The sequence below is a fragment of the Oculina patagonica genome, chromosome 4, assembly GCF_052425735.1.
Source record: "Oculina patagonica isolate OP01 chromosome 4, crgOcupat, whole genome shotgun sequence".
Lineage (NCBI taxonomy): Eukaryota > Metazoa > Cnidaria > Anthozoa > Scleractinia > Oculinidae > Oculina > Oculina patagonica.
In genome coordinates this window covers 18,149,352-18,171,556 of record NC_135761.1, presented here as the reverse complement: position 1 = coordinate 18,171,556, position 22,205 = coordinate 18,149,352, and the positions used below count along the sequence as shown (strand labels likewise).

Below are 22,205 nucleotides of genomic sequence, written 5' to 3'. Positions count from 1 at the left end.
ACAAATGTGCTTGTCGGCATGTTTAGTCTTTCACAATTGGTGATAATTTTTTGGACTGGGCAGATATGATTAGGCAATAAATATTAAACCTTGTTCGTTCTGAGTAAAAAGAGGAAAACTAATTAAAATTGCTTGCATAGGATCAAAAACTATTGTTAATTTTTTTAGGCAAATTCCGTAAATTTCATAGTGAGAAGAAGATTCTAGAACTGTCAGAACAGGAAGCTGATTGGCGTGACGAAACGGATGTACCAATACCGCGCTCAATGACGTCATCTAACCTTGACAAAACTGGCTCAATCAAAAACCAGCGTGTGTGTGTATAGTGAAACAAAGTGTGGTTTTGTCCTTGGTTTTGTCGGCCCACAAAAACGCTGAGGACTCATTAGTTTGCAAAATGTTTGGCTAAAGCTTTCTTCGTTTTGCAAGTGGTTTTCTGCAAGATGGAACTTTAATAGATGAGCTATATGTGGGGATCTGAGATTTGTGAAACATGTTCGACATGATTTCATGGTGCTTTTTCGCCGTCAGCTGCTTTTCGGCTCGAGACACGAGAGACAATTATTCGAACGATGGATCCCCAAACAAGTAGACTATTGCTGAGTGCTGAACAGGGAAACTTGTCTATGGTTTCAGCACTCTTAGACAAAAATATCCATGTCGATTCGACGGACGAAGAAGGGGTTAATGCCCTGCATACTGCCGCATCGAATGGCAATGAAAAAGTTGTGAGTTTGTTATTGTCTAAAGGTGCAAGTTTGGAAGCGAGGACAATCTACGGTTGGACGGCGCTAATGCTGGCTGCTTATTACGGTCATTTCATGGTCTGTTGGATTTTAATACAACACAAAGCTGATATACTCGCTCGAAACGAGCTAGGTTCGACGGCTTTAGATTGTGCGGCACGCAGCGGTCACGTACAGATCGCCGCTCTCTTGATCGAATCATCGCAGGTGAATTCGGAGGACGACACTTCGCAATTATGTCTCGATACACCGTTAATGAACGCGGCTCAACATGGCCACGAAGCGGCCTTAAAATTGCTTCTTGAAAAGGGGGCAGATGTTAATTATAGACAAGAAACAACGGGGTGGACAGCGCTTATGTTAGCAGCCCTAAATGGGCACATGACCGCAGCGCAAATCTTGGTAGAGTTCGGCGCGGACACGAACGCTCTAAACGATATAGATCAGACTGCACTCGAAATCGCTGTTATACGGCAAAAGACTGAAGTACAAGGATTTCTCGACGTAAGAACTTCTGCAAGACCGCAAATTAAAGGTAAAATTATTTGAAGTGTTTTAATTCGTTTAATTTGCTTTCCGAACAACATGCCTTGTAATTTACTGAATGGGCATTGTATCAAACAAAACATGGCATGAGTCCCTAATAACAAGAGTTAAATATAAATAGATGTGGCCGAAAGGTTCATTGAGCTTATTTATGTCTCAAACAATGCCCTATCACTTCTAGCAATGTATTGTATGTTGCTGTTTTGTGTTCGAAGGCAGTGTTCCGTGCGTATTGTTAGTTAAACGATCCAAAGTAATCAATTTGAGGTTAATTGGCCGCGATTCATACATGCTCCAATTCCTGTGGACAATACAGTTTCAGGTCGAGGCTGCATATATTTATCATGTATTTACTATACTTTGTCAACAGGAGTTTTTCTTTGTCGGTCATCGGTGAAGCATATATCAAACATGCCTAGCAAATTATGCGGAAAGACCACTCAATATATATCTCCTGGCATGATAATTAAGGGTTTTAACATTAACTTGCGTAACTTGGGATTCCAATTGCTCAAGACGGTAGATACTCTTGATGGGTGGCAAATATTTTTCAGGCATAAAAAAATTTCAGTGAAAAATGCTACAGAGATTACATAATGCCATGATGGTGTTTTGTTTTGAGCCAATTGAATTAAAATATTTGTCATTCACTTATCAATCTGATAAATCTTTTGATGTAACAAATACGAGATGCCACCAAAAAGAATGCCAGAGGTCAAACAGTGACATGTGTACGTGTGGATAGCTTTTAGTCACTTCGGACTTTGGATTAGTTACCCACATGCATGTATACATGGTCATACATGTGTTGCTGGTTTATTTGAGCCAAATTGTCACTGACATTAGATGGCCACACATAAAGTGATCTCTTTGCTGTATCAGTGGGGAAAGGGGGGTACTGTACGTCAAGTTTTCCTGAGATTAATATATAAGTTTCTCAAGAAATTGTTGTGCTGCAGGCAAGTGAAAAACCTAGTTGAATTTGATTTTCAACTGGAATTTGATAAAGGTAATAAACTGTGGAAGTAAATTTTGAAAAGTTAAGTTTCGAGCGTTAGACCCTTGCACCAACAAAGGGCTAACAAGTTAAGTTTTCTTGAAGAACATTGATGTCATTGTCCAATGACATCAATATCAACAGAAAGCTGAAACAAAGTAACAAACTTTACCGGCAAAGTGATGAAAAACATAACAGTTATCTGACTGGCCCAGCGAATGTGATTACATGAGAAAATTGTAGCTCAGCTAGCTGTGATCCAGTATACCGTGATCTCTGCTAGCTGGGCTGGCCGGGCTGTGACATAATCCCAAGGTTGATTTTTATTGCATTAAACAGATGTTCCGAGATCTTGGTTAAACTGATCCAGTACTGCTTATGGGGCCAGCCCAACTGTGTATCCAGGCCCTAACATTTCCAAATTCCAGTTTGACTGGGTTAGCTTCTCATTAGATCAGTATATTAACAGGGTATATCATCATCAGTTAATAAATACATTGTGTAGTACAGAGGATGATGCTATTGCTGCACTGTGTTGCTATTGTAGGTCAGAAGTCTGTAAGACCAAGTATCATCCAAGCTGCAAGGAGTGGTATGTACTGTCGTTTCAACTTCAACTTAATGTAATTGTTTGAAAAAGCAGGAGTTAATTAAGAACATATTATAATCCATTCTGTCCTACATGAGGCTAGGTGAAGTCAATAAGTAATTCCCCTCCCCGCCCCTATCTCTCTCCACCACCACTGGAAAAAGAAGAAGTTCAAGACAACCTATAGTAAATTACTGACAGTAAGCAGTGAAGGAAAATGGTTTTTGTTTAAGATAACCAAGTTTCTGCACAAACTGTAGGCTGTTCCTAAAATGTAGTTTGCAGAGTACAGAGTGTGGAGTGAAAAATTGAAGTAAAAATAAATAAATAAAATGATAAAACATGAACTAACTTAAAAATAAACAACCAAGTAAATAAATAAGCAAATAAAAGAAATATAAATACAATAACAAATTCTAATTCTGGTTCCAGTTATAAAATGCAAAAGCACTGCTCACGGCTATTACTAGATGGAACATTGAGTGAGGTTTGGTGGATGTCGATCATCCACACCCTCTGTTCTAACGTGGAACTACTCGTTTTAACACTCCTGAGCTCTTTTGGATCATTTAGGTTATAAATGAGTTAATCCCTTCAGTGCATAGAGTGCTTTCATTTGGTTTAGATGTTGACTATCTCAAGGAAATGAGGTACTCGAGTACTCGTGTATATGCAATAGTTGTCTTTAAATATGATCTTTGCTAGTAATTCATGTTTGATTTTCTGTTCACCACAGGTAACTTAGCATCTGTCAAAGATTTACTGGACGAGGGGGAAGTTGACATTAATGCCAGAGGTAAAAATAATCTACAATATAGAAGAAGTACAATGTTACCGGTAACTTACGTCTGCATAATAGAGCCCAGTGGCCAATCAGGTCGGCACTTATCTTCAATCCACCAGAAGTATTTCTTCCCCTGTATGGTATGCTAGTGCAGGGTCAGTTTCCATCAATACTACTGGTTGAAGAAAGGCATTGTGAGAATTAAGTGTCTTGCCCGGGAACAAAATGTAGACAACCCCAGTCGAGGGAGCATTAGAACACACAAAGTGCAATACTGCAAGAACGAAATATTTAATTTTGTTTCCTTGATTTATTGTAGATGACAATGGTGCAACTCCATTAATGTATGCTGCTATGGTTGGGCACTCTGCAATAGTACAGTTACTAATACAAAACGGCGCAGATGTTGACAAACAAGACAAGGCCAGTGGTTGGACAGCATTGATGCAGGCAACTTACTATGGGTGAGAATTCTATTTTAGAACCGTTTCAGACTCAAGCTCCGACATTAATGGCTAAAGCCAGCCACACACTAGAGCAACTAGCTGAGCTATTCGCCTCACATGCCTGTTTGCTCAGCCATTTACTCACTGCACATTTTACCGCAGACAGCGAGGAAATTGCTTAGAAATTTTGATTCGGAAGCCGCCGTGTTGTATCTTGTGAGCATTCTGCATGTGTTATTTGGCCAGTTGATATTTCTGCCTGAGCAAGTAGCTCGCGTCACCCACACACATTGAAGATCTTTCCTCTCGAGGCAAAAAATATCAAACACGAAAAGTATTTTTCTCAAGGCCTTGCGAGGTAAAATTCTCATAAAAATTGTCCGCACACCAGAGAAATCTTTTGAGCAAACAGGCACACGAGGTGGTTAGCTCAGCTAGATGCTCTAGTGTACAGCCAGCTTAAGGCTCAGTTCAAAATGCCGCTGCAGTAATGTGCCAGACCCGACTTCTCTGATGAAGCTTGGTCTGGCAACTTAGCTTGGTATAGTAAATATTTACTTCATTCGGTGAGTCTTTGTTTTTTCCTTTTTAGACATAAAGCTGTTGTTAAGTTGCTGATTGACTCAGGAGCTAATGTCAGCATTCAGGAAAAAAATGGTTGTACAGCTTTTGATATGGCCACTATCACTGGTGAGTCTGATAAATGTACACTTTACTCGTAAAGTACAGTTAACTACAAGAGCATAGCATTATTCAGTCAATATGCCTTGGCTACAGAGTTATTTTAATCGATGTATTGCATTACAAACATTCCAGCGAACTTGCTATATAAACAGTGGATGCTATCAGCTCCATTAACTGGGCATCACTATCAGCACTTAGTGCTTATGTCAATCGTTGATTCCATTATCAGTCTTGGCCATCCATAGCATATCAGGTCTCAAGCGAACAATACGTGCGTGCATGTGCTTTTATATACCAGTCTTTTTTCTACTAGCACACAAGACACGCTATCTACTGTCACTTGTAAGTTTGCTTTTTAGTATGCCTCGTGCTACAAGAAATCGTCGCCGTGCCTCCAACCCTGCAGTCAATCCGGCTTCGATGGAGCTGGGTCAACTCTTGGCTTTACCGCGCCAGAGTTTGGTGTTGTTAGCTTTGGCTCGACATCTCGTGACAACTGGTTCAAAGGCACGCCTCGCCGAACGGATCCACAAATTCGAACACGCGAACCCATCACCTGCTGGCCCCAACGATGCTGTTGGTCCAAATAACGTTGCTCCACAGGCCTTAATGGTTAACATTGGTGCAAATCCTGCACTAGCGACTGCCTTTTCTGACGAACAGATCACCCATTTAACAAATAAATAAATAAACAAACTATCAAACAAATATTAAATGACTTTATTATTCCACTATTGTGCTATTTTACCGTACGTATTAGGGCAAAATAAAATATGCCTCGTTATTACACTGTATAACGGGGTAAAAATACGGACGAACAAACTTATGGAATATGGACCCAGACGTTGTGGAAAAATAGTGGAATAATAAATTTCTTATTCTATGGTTAAACATTATAATAAGCGCGGATATTTTGCTCATTGCTTGTACTACGCAACTTGCAAAACATCCACACGTCCACAGGATTCGAGGGCCGTAGTGGTTGGAGGAGAATGCTCTTTCCTCCTTACCACCTTTACTCCCTTGTGATAAACCAATAACAATTGGCTTATTGTACTTACCTGTTAAATATAATCAAGATATGGACCCTGACGTAAACAGTGATAAAAATTCTTATAAGTTTTCTTTCACAACAAGATGTTATTTGAAACAGTTTAATAAGTACTTAAGCGCTATCTCAAATGTAAGATATAAGGTCCCCCGCTTATAAGTTTCCTCCCTCTCCCGGTCTTCTCAAAATAGGCCCATCATCCCTGGAAACAAAAAGCATACATCCGATTATAACCCACCCCCCCAGATATCCTTCGGAAGCCCCCTTCTCCCCTTCACCGGCCCATGACAGTACTGAATAGGGCTGAATGTTGCTTTATTATGCGTTTTTAACTTGGAAAACGCTATTTCCATCAACACTCCCGTGGCCCGTTTCGAAACGTTTTTTTTTATTCCGCTTATAAGCCCTCCCGGATATAAGCCCCTTCGCTTATAAGCCCACCCAAAACCCCTTGTACGAAGTTGTATAATCCCAGGGCTTAATAATACTACCGGAATCTCAAATGTAAGGTATCATTTTATTGTGACATTTCAGGGTTTCTCTTTCAATGTATGAAATGACAGGAATGAATAGAACTGAACTTTAAAAGAGATTTTTCCCTGTATTACTATTGAATGGGTTTGTTCCAGAGCTACATTATTTAATGCTGTTATGTTGTGTTTGTGTTGTAGGTAATACAGAAATCTTGCGTTCATTAGCTTCAGTGAGTATGCAGGTTCCAGCCACTCCTAAGAGCTGTGAGTATCTTGAAGCAGTTCTAAAAGTGACAAGATAAAACTGTGTTGTTCCAGAAAATATTGACACCCTCCCCACTCCACACAAGGTGTTTTTGGTTTTGATACCCCTGAACTCCCTCAGAATTTCTCAAGTCCTTTCTGGGATGGGTCTTTATATTTCTGAAACTGCGCAATAATGTTTTGGTTCAGGGGTAGGAGTGAAAATGAGAATAAAAAACTAAGCGTGAAGAGAGGGGAGGATGCTAGAGCTGGTGAAGAAAAATTGAGGGCAGACCAAACATGAACTAAAATTTCCTTTAAATCAAAAACGTTAAAGTCTGTGTTCAAGCCTAGTGGCTCATCGGGCCCAGGGGGGGGTACTCCGACTTGTAACTGATGGGGATGATCGAATGAAGGCAAAACTCAGGACCCAAAAAAATCCCTAACTCTTCCGACATTACCCAAAAAAATCCCTGGACCAAAAATAACCCCTAAAAAAATCCCTTGTCAAATTACCCCTAAATTGCTAGGAGGGGCAATAACGCTCGTGTTTGTTTATTCATCATACCATAAATACGCCAAGGCCGTGCCAAATCACTTCAGTTTGTTTTTAATACCCAAAAAGATCCCCTATTTGAATCGAGTCACCCAAAAAATACTTGCCAAATCTTCTCACCCAAAAAAGTCCCAGAATATAAAATTTCAAACCTAAAAAAATCCTTTGATCATCCCCGTCATTGACAAGCTGGAGTACCCCCCCCCCCTGGCTCATCAGGCAGGGGCTTATCTCTGGTTTTTGCAGCATCAAGTGGCTAGGAGTATTTCTACTGCTTCTATGGTGAGATACTAGTCCATTGCAGGGTTACTCCCTAACACACTTAGAGCAAAGTTGGTTGAGTGAGACAAAATATAAACCCAAAATGTGTAGAGTACATGTTTCCAGATCCACCATTCCTGATGTGACATTGCTTCTTTAACCTGTTACTCAAAGGTATTTGAATGTTAATTTCCAACGGTGTCTTTCTATATATACAGACTACAGTTCTTCAAGTTTGCAAGTTGACAAGGGAAAGGTTGATGTTAAGAGCCCTAAAAGTATCTTAAAGAAAGATATTTCAAGAATAGATAGGTGAGAGATTAATTACGATTTGTTAAGACTGACTAAAAGCATTTTGTACCAAAGAATTGCAACCTTGTAAGAGTCAAATTGAACTTATTGCCAAAAATAACAGAATACCCACTTTTGGCCTAGAGACACTTGCCAGGTTTTTTCTTGATAATATACAAAACCTTACACGTTATTTTTTATCCAGAATTTCCTAACAATCAAATATATTAATAACTGAATTTCTAGAGCTCGTGTTCTTTCCTGTCCGTATTATATCTAATATATTTTTTGTTGTGTATTCTTTTTAGTGATACTGGAAGGAAGGTATGTATCAATAGATAATGCATCATATATTATTTTGTCAAGTAAGTAATTGACTTCTAGTTGGTACAAACCTCTCAAGTGTGTGTGATTTGTGTGCAATACAAGACAAAACAAAAATACCTACCTTATTCTCACTAAATTTCGCGAGTACTTAATTTCGCGAAAATTCAAGAGCCATATTTCACGAGTACTTAATTTCGCGATTTTGAGAGGAAGGTTCAATTGGAGTGTATTAAATTTCGCGATTTTTATCTATTCTTCAATACGAAGCTTTGACCTCGAAACTGTAACAACATAATTAATATGAAAGTCATCGTAAAAACAGTAAACAAAACAATATACGCAGAACAAAACATAAGGTATTCAACAGTCTAAATCCCTAATAGGTTCCTCTACGACTGCAAGAGCGAGATTTTGAGGAACTTGGCGGCAGAGAACAGTTCGAACAGTGCGACTGAAAGAGTGGGAGATAACTAATGGACAAAATTAAACAAAAAACCCTAAACATGAAGCTCAGACATGTTAGAATAACCGTGATAAAACACATCGAGTTTCATTATTTTTTTAAATTATCAGTACAATATTAAATTTCGCGATTTTAAACTTCGCGTGTCCTACCGTTATTTCGCGAGTATTAAATTTAGTACTCGCGAAATTAAGTGAGAATAAGGTAATAAAATTATGTACAAAATGAACAGACTATCCATAACAATGTTTGTAAGTGTAAATGCTTGCTGGATGGTTTCTCTTAGAACTGGTGGTCTAAAATGTCAAGCAGATTCCGGAACCTCAATGTTGGCCGCACTCTCAGAGTGGCATCATCAAGTAGCAAACTCCATGTGCTTAAAGCCTCCAAAAGTATGGAAAGCCTGAGCTGTGATCAGGAGAATGACTCAGGGCTGAGTACTTCACATGGTAATGAAAGCAGTGAATGTGCTATAACGTTAAAGTCACTTGATTCAGGTGGGTTTATTATTAGACTGAATGTGATAATAATAATGCTTATTGACTGTAAGGAAGGTCTGAATGGTAAACTGTAAAAGCTTGATTAAGCCCCCCATTCATAATTGCAAATTTTTAATAACCCCCCACCCCACCCCTTCTCTATTAATCTCCCTGTTCCCTAGTGGCTGGTAAATCATAACAATGTACAAAATTAATAAGGAAACAAGGTATACCTTTGTGCTGTAAGAACTATTCATCAACCACATTTTCCCGTAATTAATTTTAGCAAAATCTGTTACCAAACAGCACTAAAACATTTTAAAGGCCACTTTATATGTACCCTAACTGATATACGATCTGAGTAGCAGCATGAAACATGGACCTATGCGCCATGAGGAGTGGCAGGGAATAAACACAGCATGAAAGACACAAATCATGTTAAAAAGAATGCATGACTAGAAAACAAACTAGTAAGCAAATTCATGTTTGTTTAAGACTGGCTCAAGACTATTTGGTTGAGGTTTGTGTGGTTCTTCTAGTCTAACAGATGAAATTAGAATTGGAAAATGCTTGTATTTGAGGGGGAAAAGAAAATTGCAGGACAGCAAAAGCAATGACGGGTTTTATTTTCATTTCTTTACAGTTATTACAGAATCAAGTTTGATAGGAACTCGGCTTAATAGAAAGAAGCCACCAACTCTGGTAAGTTCAGATGAAAAATATATGTGATGATTTCTTTGTTTGTTTGTTTGTTTGTTTGATTGATTATTTATTTAAGCTATTTGTTTGTTTATTTATTTATGTTTAAATGGGAGGGAGCAATTTACCAACCTAAGTGAATGCTAGTGGTAACCTGCAATATAATAGACAAGTACTCCATCAGTGAAAGCAATGCTGGCCTGACTACCCACAAGGCTTTAAATTGAGTGATCCCTTTGTGATCTGAGCGATGCATACAAGTGAATCCCCTTATTCCTACCCTTCCAAGGGAAATGATAATTGGATTGAGAAATTGAGAAAGTTTGAGAAACAATAATAAAATTACAGTGTTACAAGCAAATTTTGGTTTGAGTTATCAGAAGGTTCAAGAAATCGGGATTCCACTCTATTTGCATAATTCTAAAATATAAATAAAAGAATGAAGTAAGTCTGGATTTGAGCTTTGTGACCCAACCTGGGTTGGCACTGGTGTCCAGTTTTAGTAGCATAAAACAGCTAGGAGTACTGACCCTTTCCCCATACGTCTCCCCCCTCGATGTGATGCAAATCCACCACAGGGCTACCCCCAGCATTTAATTCACACCTGGGTGGAGAGAGGCACTGTGAAGGTTAAGTGTCTTCCCCAAGAACACAATTACACATTGACCTTGGCCAGGAATTAAACTCTGATTGCTTACTCCAGAGTCTGAGACCACCACACTAGCCTTTAAGCCAGAATGTCTCCCACTAATTTTTCATCTATTAGGCATTGGTGTCACATAACAGCAAACTGCCAGATGATGTAATTACTCCTGTTCAACCTCCAATTCTTCCCTCTCCTTCATTTGAATTACCAAGAATACAACGCGTGCAACGCAGCAGTAGTCTAGATGGTCAGTCGACTTCACAGGGACCAGTAAGTTATGTTTGAATTTAATACTAATTTAACTTGTTGATGCTCAAGTTTCTAAGTATTTTTCCTGTAAGTAAATTAGATTCTGTTTGATTCCAGGACTTATGGTATCAACCATGATGAAGGGTTAATGTCAATGTTTTATTAATTTGGCAAGTAGATTTCAGTTGCTATGACTGTTCAATTTGCAGTCCATAGCATTAGTTTATGTGGATAATAGCATGCAAAATGACTTAGTGATATCACAATCAGTGTTACTTCTTATACCTCTGATAATTTATAATTAATAATTATGTTAATTCCCTTTTTGGACTTCTTTAAATTAGGCACTAAAACAGTAAATAAGATAAAATCAAATATAGTAAATGGTTTGAACCCAGGAGTATCAGTAGGTCGTGGATTGTGATCATCCGGGTGAGAGTAGTTCAGAGAAGAACTGTTATTGGTGACTGACATTTTGACAACCTGAGCGGAAGTCGTCTTCAGAGTCAAGCCTGAAGACTGAAAATGACTTCCCCTCAGGTTGTCGAAACGTCAGTCACCAACAACAGTTCTTCTGAGAACTACTCTCATCTGGACGATCACACTATACAACCTATTAAATCAAATGCACACAAAGGTACCATCAAGTTCCAAAAATAATGACCTTGTTAATATTAGCAGTGTTTTATTTACTTGTTGCAATGCATGAAATAAATTTAAAATAAAATCAAAGGTTAACTATACTGGCATTTTCTTGAAGATAGCTGACAGAAATGTATTGTGAATGTCTGATTCAAATTAACTCTTTCTTGGTGCTTTCGTTTTTGATTTTCTGGACTACCTTATTATAGGAAATCAACGCGTCATGAAATTAACGCGAATTTCAAACTTTCGCGTTAATTTAAGTCGCGTTAATTTTTGTTAACGTTAATTTCCGCGCCGTTAATTAAGTGTAGCGTTAATTTCCATGACGTTAATTTTCATTATTTTGGCCCCAATTTTTCGTTACAGTCCAGATGTTCTTGACTCCAAGGAAAAAGCATAATTTTATCTGCCACTATCATTGATACTGTGAAGAACGCTCAAAGTGGGAAAAGTACCACAAACATTGTTTTCGTTTAAGATTATACGCCTACAAGTGTTGAAATAAACATGTTCCTGTTGTGTACGTCGCGTTAATTTCCTTCATTTTGAAATGTTACCCCCTCTTTCGCGTTAATTTCCTTTATTGAGAAGTAATTTTTCCTTCAATTTGCGTTAATTTAAGTCGCGTTAATTTCAAATACCTTAATTAACACAAGCGCTAGTTAATTTCCTATAATAAGGTATTAAACTGCCACTGTTTTTATCATGTAGGTACCCAGTCTTTGCGTGAATGGCCAATCCATTCCAGATGTTTATGAAAAGTGTTTTGAAGACAACTTGGATAACATTGTAATAAATTTTTTGAGATATAACATTATTTTAACTAAACAATAAATACTAAAAAAAGTGGGATTTTTGCATTTGCATGACCCTGTCTTTGTCATTAATGGCACAAGTGTGAAACAGGCTTAAAATCTTAGCTCAGTTGGTAGAGCAATGGTGATCTAATCTGGAGGTTGTGGGTTCAAATCTCCACCGAGGTCAAAGAGCTTTCTTTGCCTCAGATGGTCTCCAATTTTCTTTCTAAGGCTAACACTCAGAGGGAAATTCCTGGGTAAATTTGCCTCACTTTAAATTACCTTAGAGGTAATTCTCTACTTTCCAACTTTTTTTTAAATCTGAACATTTAAATTGAGCCGTTTCACCACTGAGTATCCTAAACTGGAAAACATCTTTTGGTTTTGACCATAATAAATTAATGATAATATAAAATGTTTAAATGATTGAAATTGATAATTAAGTTTGACTTTAAGCAAGTAAATCTTCAAATGATAGCATAAAAAAAAAATCTCACATCAAACTGTTTCAAGATCACTAATCACTGTTTTTTACCTTTGAAGTAAAAGTCTTGTAATGACCAAATAGCTTCTAACAGTACTTTGGCATAAAGTAATTATGGATAAATGATTTAAAACTAAATGGCAAAACCAACTAGCTTGTATCCGAATGTGTTACTGTGGCATGATCTATAAATGGAAAGACCTAAACCGTTAAAAGCTTGGTCTAATTTTTTTGTGATTGTGCTGTTTCATTTTGTCTTTACAGAGCAGTGTCAGTGCATACCCAGCATACAGATCACTTATGTCCCCAACATTACATAAAAGTAAGAACTTCACAGGAAGTCCTGAGTCATCATACTCCACGGCAAGCTTCTACTCATCGGCATCCAATAACTCTGGATCAAGGTTGGTCAATATTGTAAATTTTCTCATCCAACACTCACTTACCACCATGTGGAAGTAATAATCAAACAGGAGAGAGTGTTTCCAGATTTTCAACACCAGAAAAGAGACCTGTGAAATTATGCGACAGCGGAGTGTTTCATGAACTTGAGATGTTGATATTATATCTTCTCGGAAACAACTAAGGAGTACAAAAAATCTCAAACTGCTGAGTGCTTCCAAACCATTGTCACATCACTTGTGGTTCCTTCGGGCACACTTACTGGGAGGGTTCAAGGACATAGTTTCTCTTGCTGTCCTACTTCATGGGTTAGTATACTGGCTCATCCTGTTCATGTGAGGAATCACAATACTCTCCTAAAAAAATCTCAAACTTCTGGGTGGTGACGTACGCTTACAGGCAGACTCCGGATTTAGCATGTCTGGTTTTGAGCCCTGACCAGGGTCATTGTCAGTGTTGTGTTCTTTGACAAGACAAATTACTGCCACAGTGCCTCTCTCTACCAATTGCAAGGTGTATAGAGAGGGTCTGAATGGGGTTTAGTGTTTAGTGTTATTTGCCCATAATTTTACTGTTTGTTGTTACATTGGCCAATTTTAGTTTACTGTTTCCGGGATACTGTTTATTGTTTGGGGGTTTCTGTGAATAGCATTGTCATCTCTCTCATGGATAATCTCTAACTAATCGGATTTCTCCGACCTGTGTCTTCGGACTCTTCGGTGTCTTCGAAATCTTCGGCAGTCTTCATTGTAATGCCTTCAAATCTTCCAAAATGATGGTCGTCGGAATGCCTCCCTTACTAAACAAAATAATATTGGCCTTTTTGGCGTTTTTTTTTTCTTTCTGGATAATTTACTGTTACGGTGATTTTTTACTGGTAGTGTTAAAATGCCTAAATGAACTGTTTCGTGACGAGCAGAAATTAAGTGAGTGTTCGGGTCCCCCATTCAGACCTCTATAAATGGGTACTGGCAAATGTAATGCTAGGGGGTGACCCTGCAATTAACTAGCATCCATCTCAGGGAGGAGTTGAAATATTCCAAGTGGCTAAATGTTACAAAAACTGGCATAAACCCCGGCAGCACACATGAGGCACATTGGCCCAAGGCAAACTTTACCTAACCTAAGTAAACATTTTACACAGGACTTCCAAACAAGCCTTTGATGTTAATATTATATAATTATATTCTCTTAATTGCCTTACATATTATTTTAACAGGACATTGAAAGCATCAAGTCCTGCTCCAGACTTGTCTGCCATGTCATCCTCCTTGTGGCACAAAGCAGGAAGAGGACACCCCATCAGTCCGTCTCCAACTCTTGTGACAGTCAGATCTGCACCAGATGAGAGAACGTCATTACAAAAAGAACCAAGCTACTCATCTTTACAAGGGCATGCAGACGGCACTGACAGAACCCACTCCTCTCATTCCAGACGTCGATACCCATATCACAGTGAAGTGATTCTTGAAGGTCAGGTTTAAATCAGGGAATTTTATTTTGAGTCAGGGGAAATTTACATTTTGAAGAGGGAAAATTGAAGTTATAATGCTCCTGGTTTATTACCGCTGATGGTTGGAAGAGACATTTCAGGTCAATGTTTTTCTTTTGGCTACTGTATCTGACATTTTGTATTTCTTCGCTCAAAGAAATTGTATTTTTATCGGGGAAAAGTTGTCAGGGAAGTTTGAAAACTGGTGCCTGTGGCAACCATGTGTGTCAGTGTTCTCCCCTTTTTACTAGCAGGATTTAAAATAAATGTAAACTTATCAAAGATTTTATAGATTCTTAATCCTAGTTAATTAATTTTAAGTATGAATATCATCTTAGAGTTTTTAAGTAGTTTTAAATTATTATTGTATTTATCTCATTGTCTTTGAAAAGCCTCTAGGGGGAAAGTCAATAAAGTATGTATTGTATTGTAAAATTCTTCATCGTCTAACGATCATGAAATGGGATTTATTTCAGGTGACCTTGATAATATACTAAAGAAACTTTCATTGGAAAAGTACCAACCAATATTTGAGGAACAGGAGGTAAATAGAAGGCGGAAGAGAAGTTTGAATATTTCCTCTTAATTAATCATCTTTATTTTTTACGAAGGTAGCACTTAACAGTCTTGCCACTAACAACTCTGTGGCCCTCGAATTCCTGGTGGAATTGAAATTTAGAAGTGTTAGTTTTTGTGGAGGGAGGAAAACAGGAGAACCCGGAGAAAAACCCTTGGAGCAAAGACGAGAACCAACCACAAACTCAAGCCACAAATAATGCTGGGTCTGGGAATCGAACCCAGGCCACATTGGTGGGAGGCGTGTGCCTTCACCACTGGGCCATCCCTGCCCCTCTGCTCTTACATATATGTTTGATTTAGGGTTAGTCAAACAGATCGGGTTTCTAACGTTCAAGTCTGTTGTGCTACAGCCGTGCTGTGCTATGGTTTTCAATATTTTTCCAATGTGAAATTTGGTCTCTTGGTTTTCAGTAATAATTATTTCGAGTTATGACACCTTTTTCTTTTTAACAGTGCCTGCTTCAAGAACCTGTATTTTACGATGAACAAATTGTTGGGCTTTGTAAAAAGGGCAGAAGCGATTTTTGGCTAAAATTGAACATTGCCAAAACAACTCTGATTCGCAAAAAAGACAAGTTGAAACAAGTTTTTTTTTTCTGGTTTCATTATTCAAAAGATTTTTTTGTCTTTATTTCCAAATGACGCGGCCAGGATAAACTGAGCTTTTTGCAAACGTAGAACCAGTAAAAACAAATACAGGACAATGTCTAACTCACATAAAAAAAAAACCTGCATGCAAAATTCGGGGTTGTTTTGGCAATGTTCAATTCGAGCCAAAAAACACTAACGCCCTTTAATGATCACAGAGCCCATCATCAATATTGTCTCCTTTCTTCGTCGATTTAAGTGTAGAGGTTTTGATATAAATTTATTTCTGAGGTCACACTGTCTGTGTTAGGTCGACATGGAGGCATTTCTAACTCTGAATGATGGAGATCTCAGTGAACTTGGAGTCACACGCAAGGATGCCAGACAACAAATTCTTGCAGCTATTTCTGAACTCAACAGTGGCAAGGTATGCAATAAAATATAATGAGAGACTCAGCCATATTTCTTATGGGATTCATTAAATTAAGACGTAAAGTTAGTTTGCGACGATTAACAAGGCATGAACACAGTTTTGTTGTTAAAAAAGGAATGCTAATGACTACAGGTAGTTGTGTTTGAGGCCTTACTGTAAATGCAGGCTGCTTGTCAGCAGTGACTTTGAGTAAGTGTTAATGACAAAGTCCTTTTCATTGTGATCCCATTTTTGGATGGGAAGAGCTTAACATTTATATTATATCCCTTTGAATAAAAGTTTCCAAATTCACAGTAAAATTCGTATTCCTATAGCCCTGTTAGCGTATAATTTTGACAAGCAACACAACATTCAAACGGGGACATCAAGGCCAATGAAATTATGATGAGCAACACAACTTGTGTTGAAATTCCAATAGCGAAGACTAAACTATTCCAAATTTTGACATGAAAAAGTTTGAAATTCAGACAGGGGATGTGCATTCCCCACCCCAATCAGGGCCTCATAATTTCTTAAATTAGTTGTTTGGGTATTCAAATCGTTCTCACTAAATATAATGACTAGAGCAAGTAGAAATAACACTGGACAGTTATTAAACGGACTATGCCACGGGATTTCGCAGTTTTTTGGTCTAAACTGTTCTTAAATAGCGGTAGGCAATTCTACCCATGAAAAACATTATCTTTGAACATCTAAATGAAGATTTAACCTTAATTTGCAGATAGAAATCAAACTTCCGCTATAAATATAGACTTTTTGAAGACCCAAGGAAACAACTTGAAAACATTAGCCTCACTTTTTCAAGTTGCAATCCATTTCCATCCTAGCCATCTGCAGCCAAACACGCTTGTAAACAGTTTCAGTGCTCTTAAATAGCAATTGTCAATAAAAGTGGAGCATTATTTTTAGGTTTCCTACGACACAATTATAATTTTGGCTGTTCAAAAATCTGTTAAAGTCCGTGACATAGTCCCTTAAACTATCGATTTTTGTGTCATTTTTCCAGGATCGTGAGAGGCAACATCTTCACGAGGCACTGTCCAGTTACCATAGCAGCAATTCACATGGTACTAGTGGTGAGTTGATCATTGTTGATCAGCAACTTAAGTAGTTTGGCTCAAACAGTAAGTAGCCGTACCTTTCTTTAAAGGGACTTAATACCTGAATTTGAATGAAAACATTTTGGGAATGAAGAAAGAAAAAACATTTGAAACAGCACCAGACATTTGACCGCAACGTAAGAGCACTCCAGGCTGTCAGGGGACTGTCTGGTGTCCGTCTACCAATTTGTAACTAAAAAATTCTTAGTGAAGAAATTATTCAACATGACACGAGCGTGGGACAAAGAAAAAATCTGTGTCCCCGACGGGAATCGAACCCATGGCCTCCCAGATACCGGTTGGGCGCTCTAACCAACTGAGCTACCCCTGAGAGACTCGTTGTGAGCTGGGCCATTTACTAGGTTGATATATGACACGCGTCCTGCATACTGCTAGGATCAGCAATGTCGAAATCGTCAAATGTGTAGTAAATAATAAAGATGGTAAATTTCAAGCTCGGGGATAAATAGTGATAAATGTCATGTTGAATAATTTCTTCACTATTTATCAACCGAGCTTGAAATTTACCATCTTTATTATTTACTAAAAAGATTCTTATTTTAAAAACACAATAAATCTCCAAAATTTCTTATTTCTCTAAATTTTACTAATACTTTGCGAAAATAAATATCTTGTCCAAACATCTCACAAAGTCACCCAAAAATTTACAAAACGCCATTAAACATAGATATATGAGATAACGAGAATTGTTTTTTTGATTCCTTGAAACGTGAACGAGATATTTCCGTTAAACCTGTGTTAAGCTGTGGAAAACGACCTTCGGGTATACTTCGGGTATAGGTTGTCAGTGGACTGTCCGGTGTCTGTCTACCAATTTGTAACTAAAAAATTCCTATTTTAAAAGCACAATAAATCTCCAATATTTCTTATTTCTCTAAATTTTACTAATCCTTTGCGAAAAAACCATTGTCTCCAAACATCCCCCAAAGTCACCCAAAAATTTACAAAACACCGTTAAACATAGATACAGTAAAAACCCGCGTATAAGAACCTAACATTTAAGAACCTGTTAGGCTAAAATCTCATTTTTAAGCACCCTTCACATAAGAACCATTTTAGGCTAAAATTCTAAAACAGGTTCTTATTTTCAGAAAAAAAATCTTCTCAAAAATATAAATTAAAAAATCTTCTCAAAAATAATTTATAAACATCTTTACACATTATAGTTACAGCATAGTTACAAATTTATTGGGAATTATAGTGAAGGTTACAGTATAGTTTTGATTTTAACGGAATCAGATTAAAATAGTATAGTATTTTGCTTACTGAAGCCTTCAAGAACACTGTTATTGGACATTAAAGAGCAGATCATTTACAAATTCTACTTTATTTCTTGAACAAAAGTTAAGAACTAATTAAGAACCCAGTAAGCCTAATTTTACACTAAATACCATTTATATAAGAACCTGTTTAGGCTAACTTGAAAAAACCTAGGTTCTTTCTTATACGCGGGTTTTTACTGTATATGGGATAATGAGAGCGTTTTTGGATTCCTTGGAACGTGAACAAGATATTTCCGTTAAACCTGTGTTAAGCTGTGGAAAACGACCTTCGGGTATAATTCCCCCTTAAAGTTGCCATCGCCCTTAGTCAGTTTGTGTTTTTCTTAAAATAGGCATGTAAAACAAGCAAGAACTAACAGAAAATTGGGATTTAAAGTTCTCAATTTTTAGAATGCAAAAGAAATTGCACACGTCAGAGTTAAAACCGTGCGTCAAAGGACTGGGACTAGCTAGGGTTGTGACGTCAATGCAGTGTCTTGGTTGTATATTAAAAACAAGAACAAGCGTATCAGAGTGGCTTTGCGTAAATTATCGCAGAGTTTTTTTTTTTTTGCTTTTATAGGTGTTTATTTTTGCTTAAATAGACCCTGCCACTTTTGCAAACAATAACAACATTTCTTATTTTGTCTTCGATAATAGATTAGATTAAATTAAGGCAAGTAAATATCTATATTATAGTTAACAGGGCACCCAAAATAACGATAAGAACCTGCTAACAGTAGTGTTGTTACCTGCACATAAGCAGCAAACAAGAAGCTTAAACAAGCTTAAAACCGGGCAGTTAATGCTAACGTAATTGGTTCATTTTTATTTTTCCAGGTTATAGTTCTGTCTCTCCTTCAACAAGTGCAAACCTTCCACACTGGCCTTTAAAACAGCCACCTTAGTCACCGACAGAAAAAGTTTTTTAAAAGTATTATTATTTACCAAAGGATTATATTTTATAGTAAATTATGCTTTAGGGGGCTGCGCCCTCCAGCACCAGGCTTTATTTGCAGGCAAAAGTATTAATTAACAATAATAATTATTATATTTCAACAGAGAAGAGGTCTCAAACTTTTTAAATGGCATAAGTATATTTATTGGTAGTTAAGTAGTATTAAAAATAAATTTGTAAATTAGTGTTGAAATAAAATTACTACTCACTACCTTTTTATAACAAGGAATTTAGGACCTGATTATCGCAGGAAAATTGTTTTGATTTCTATGTAAAATTGCCCAAGGTGATTAGAAGAAAATATATGTAAGACAGTAGTGCGATTTTTATTCATGATTACCTTGGAACTTGAATGGTAAATTTCACAACACAAGATATGGGCATAAATGTTATCATAATTTATTTTTGTTGATAAATTGTTATTTTTGTAGCCGGAGCAGTTCAGAAAAGAATGGCTAATTTCACAAATGAAATTTTGTCACATACATGTGGCACGAATTTTTCATTTTTTTTGGATACTCTAGGAGCTCTAACTTCATATTATTTTTTGGAACCTGAGGGGTACCTCGTAAACATATGTAGATCATAGGAAACCTAAGAATAATTCATAGGAACCCATTGACAAGCTCGTTTGCTAACGTTTGGTGTATAATCCTGTGAAAATTAAACCGTCATGTGCAACCTAGCACTTATTAGGGACCTTCAGACCGGAGTATAAGTAAGATTTTCAAACCCGTTGCTAAAAACTTACAGTTATTACTTTTCGCACCAATCTTGTAACGGTAGTCTCCTTTTCAACTGTTCAGCAACAAGGCCCAGGGGGGGGGGGGGGGGGGGTACTCCGGCTTGTTAATGACGGGGATGATCGAAGGATTTTTTTGGGTTTGAAATTTTCGATTCCGGGATTTTTTTGGGTTGGAAAATTTGGCAAGTATTTTTTTGGGTGACTTGATTTAGATAGGGGATTTTTTTGGGTATTAAAAACGAACTAAAATGCCTTGGCACGGCCTTGGCGTATTTATGGTATGATGAATAAACAAACACGAGAGTTCAATTTTTTATGGGTTTCTTTGTGTTATATGATTGCCCCTCCTGGCAATTTAGGGGTAATTTGACAAGGGATTTTTTGGGGGGTTATTTTTGGTCCAGGGATTTTTTTGGGTAACGTCGGAAGACTTAGGGATTTTTTTGGGTCCTGAGTTTTGCCTTCATTCGATCATCCCCGTCATTTACAAGCAGGAGTACCCCCCTGGACAACAAGGAGAAGTGAAAATTATAAGGTGGTGCCCCTTAAAAATGTTAACAAATCAAACCTTTTTTTAAGATTTGTGGCTTTTACTTTTAGTATTAATTTCCCAATTGTATAAGTTAACTTAACTATAGAAGGTCCAAAATTCACCGGCTTTTTGGCACTCATTTTTTTTTTTTAAAAAAGTATAAAATTATGAAATGATACAAAGATTAGAAAAGTTGTTTCAGTTGATGTTGAAATTGCTATGTTTTTCTTGAATGGTGTAATATAAGGTATATATATATAAAGGGCAAGTTTAATTATTCCAATTATAAATGAATGTCTCAAAAGCTGTACATTATAGCTAATAATTCCCCGTTTTATACATATCAAGAACATATTTTATCTACTGCATTTGGAACTACTGTTTTTAATCCACAGACCATAACAAAAAAACTGCCATTTTTTCAAAATACCATTTTTTGCAGTTAATTAATGAACACGTTATTAATTGACATTTAAAGTCTAAAGGTATCAATTGAATTGTAAAATCTGATCCAAATTTTAACAAACTTAATTATTTATTCCTCATTTTGATGGAAAGCAATGCAAGGCAGCTGAAATAAATCTTGGCCTTTAATTATAAAAGGTCAACAAATTGATGGTGCCCGTGTGATCACTGTTGTACTATTGTGATAACGTAAATGATCCAGTTTAAAGAGGCTGTCATGGTATTTTAGGTAATTTTATTTATTTTTGTTATTTAAGAGCTCTGAACTTCAAATTGGCAGGGCAAAAGTCTTTTATTGGCAAAATCACGGCCACATAACAAACAAGGATGATTTTCGAGCATTGAAAATGACACTTTCATACAAATTGAGATAAACTTGAAAAAAGTCGGCCCGACGTTTTTGAAGTTTACCCGAACGCAATCCGTTGTAATCTTCGCGAATTTTGCCCATTCATGCCCCTTTTTGGCCTTTCTGTGTTTCTTTTGAGTTCTTCTACAGTTTTAAGCCGTTATTGTGATATCTCAGTTAATTCTATGACCAGTTGGTCAGTGCCGAAATTGCCTAAAATTGCGTGACATGGCCCCTTTAACCACCCGCTTACAGCACGCTTTCTTTCATGCTTTCTTTTCAAAAGTATGAGCCCATAAGAGCCTGGGGCGAGCTCTGTTTACAAAATGGGGCGCTATGATCTTTCGTAGGTTTTGCCGGCCATTAGTTCCGTACCCCGAGCGGCCAAACACGTAGATTTTTTTGCAACATCCGTGTTTTTTTTTCCAAAATGTTTAAGATTTTCAAGATTGAAATACACTCGAAATTCACCGAAAGCAGAGTTAAATATTCAGGCAAAGAGGAATTCACTGAGATCTGCAGTTTATACAGAATTCGCCGTGGCTTGTAGAGTGATGTATTCAGAGAAAATCCGGCGCACTTTGGATCGGACTTTTATGTTGTGACTCACGGCCGGTTTCATGCAAACCCAGTTATATCAAGCGGTCAAGCTTCTACAACCCAAGACAGAAGTCCTTGGGAAGGTTGGAAATGAACGCTTTGATTTCAACAACTTTTAAATAAATCTGATCTATAGGTACGTACACAACGTGTATGGGCCCCCCTCTCCCCCATATCAATGTTGAAGTATTACTGAACATTATGATAGACAATATGCTGTGGT

At 37.4% G+C, this 22,205-nt stretch overlaps 1 protein-coding gene across 2 annotated transcripts; it reads left to right on the top strand.

Moving 5' to 3' along the window:
• Nucleotides 1–331: 331 nt before the first annotated feature.
• On the top strand, nt 332–21,184 carry LOC144651668 (ankyrin repeat and SAM domain-containing protein 6-like). 2 transcript variants are annotated; one of them, XM_078511617.1, is made up of 18 exons: nt 332–1,281; nt 2,837–2,881; nt 3,615–3,674; nt 3,982–4,126; nt 4,701–4,798; nt 6,515–6,580; nt 7,595–7,688; nt 7,976–7,991; nt 8,744–8,954; nt 9,580–9,638; nt 10,402–10,551; nt 11,887–11,964; nt 12,721–12,860; nt 14,078–14,331; nt 14,827–14,894; nt 15,828–15,944; nt 16,957–17,026; nt 19,174–21,184. In XM_078511617.1, the coding sequence occupies exons 1-18, from the start codon at nt 573–575 to the stop codon at nt 19,239–19,241; spliced, it is 2,448 nt and encodes an 815-aa protein (XP_078367743.1). In that variant the 5' UTR covers nt 332–572; the 3' UTR covers nt 19,242–21,184. The 2 variants fall into 2 exon arrangements, with proteins under 2 accessions (XP_078367743.1, XP_078367744.1); XM_078511618.1 differs by lacking the exon at nt 11,887–11,964.
• Nucleotides 21,185–22,205: the final 1,021 nt, after the last annotated feature.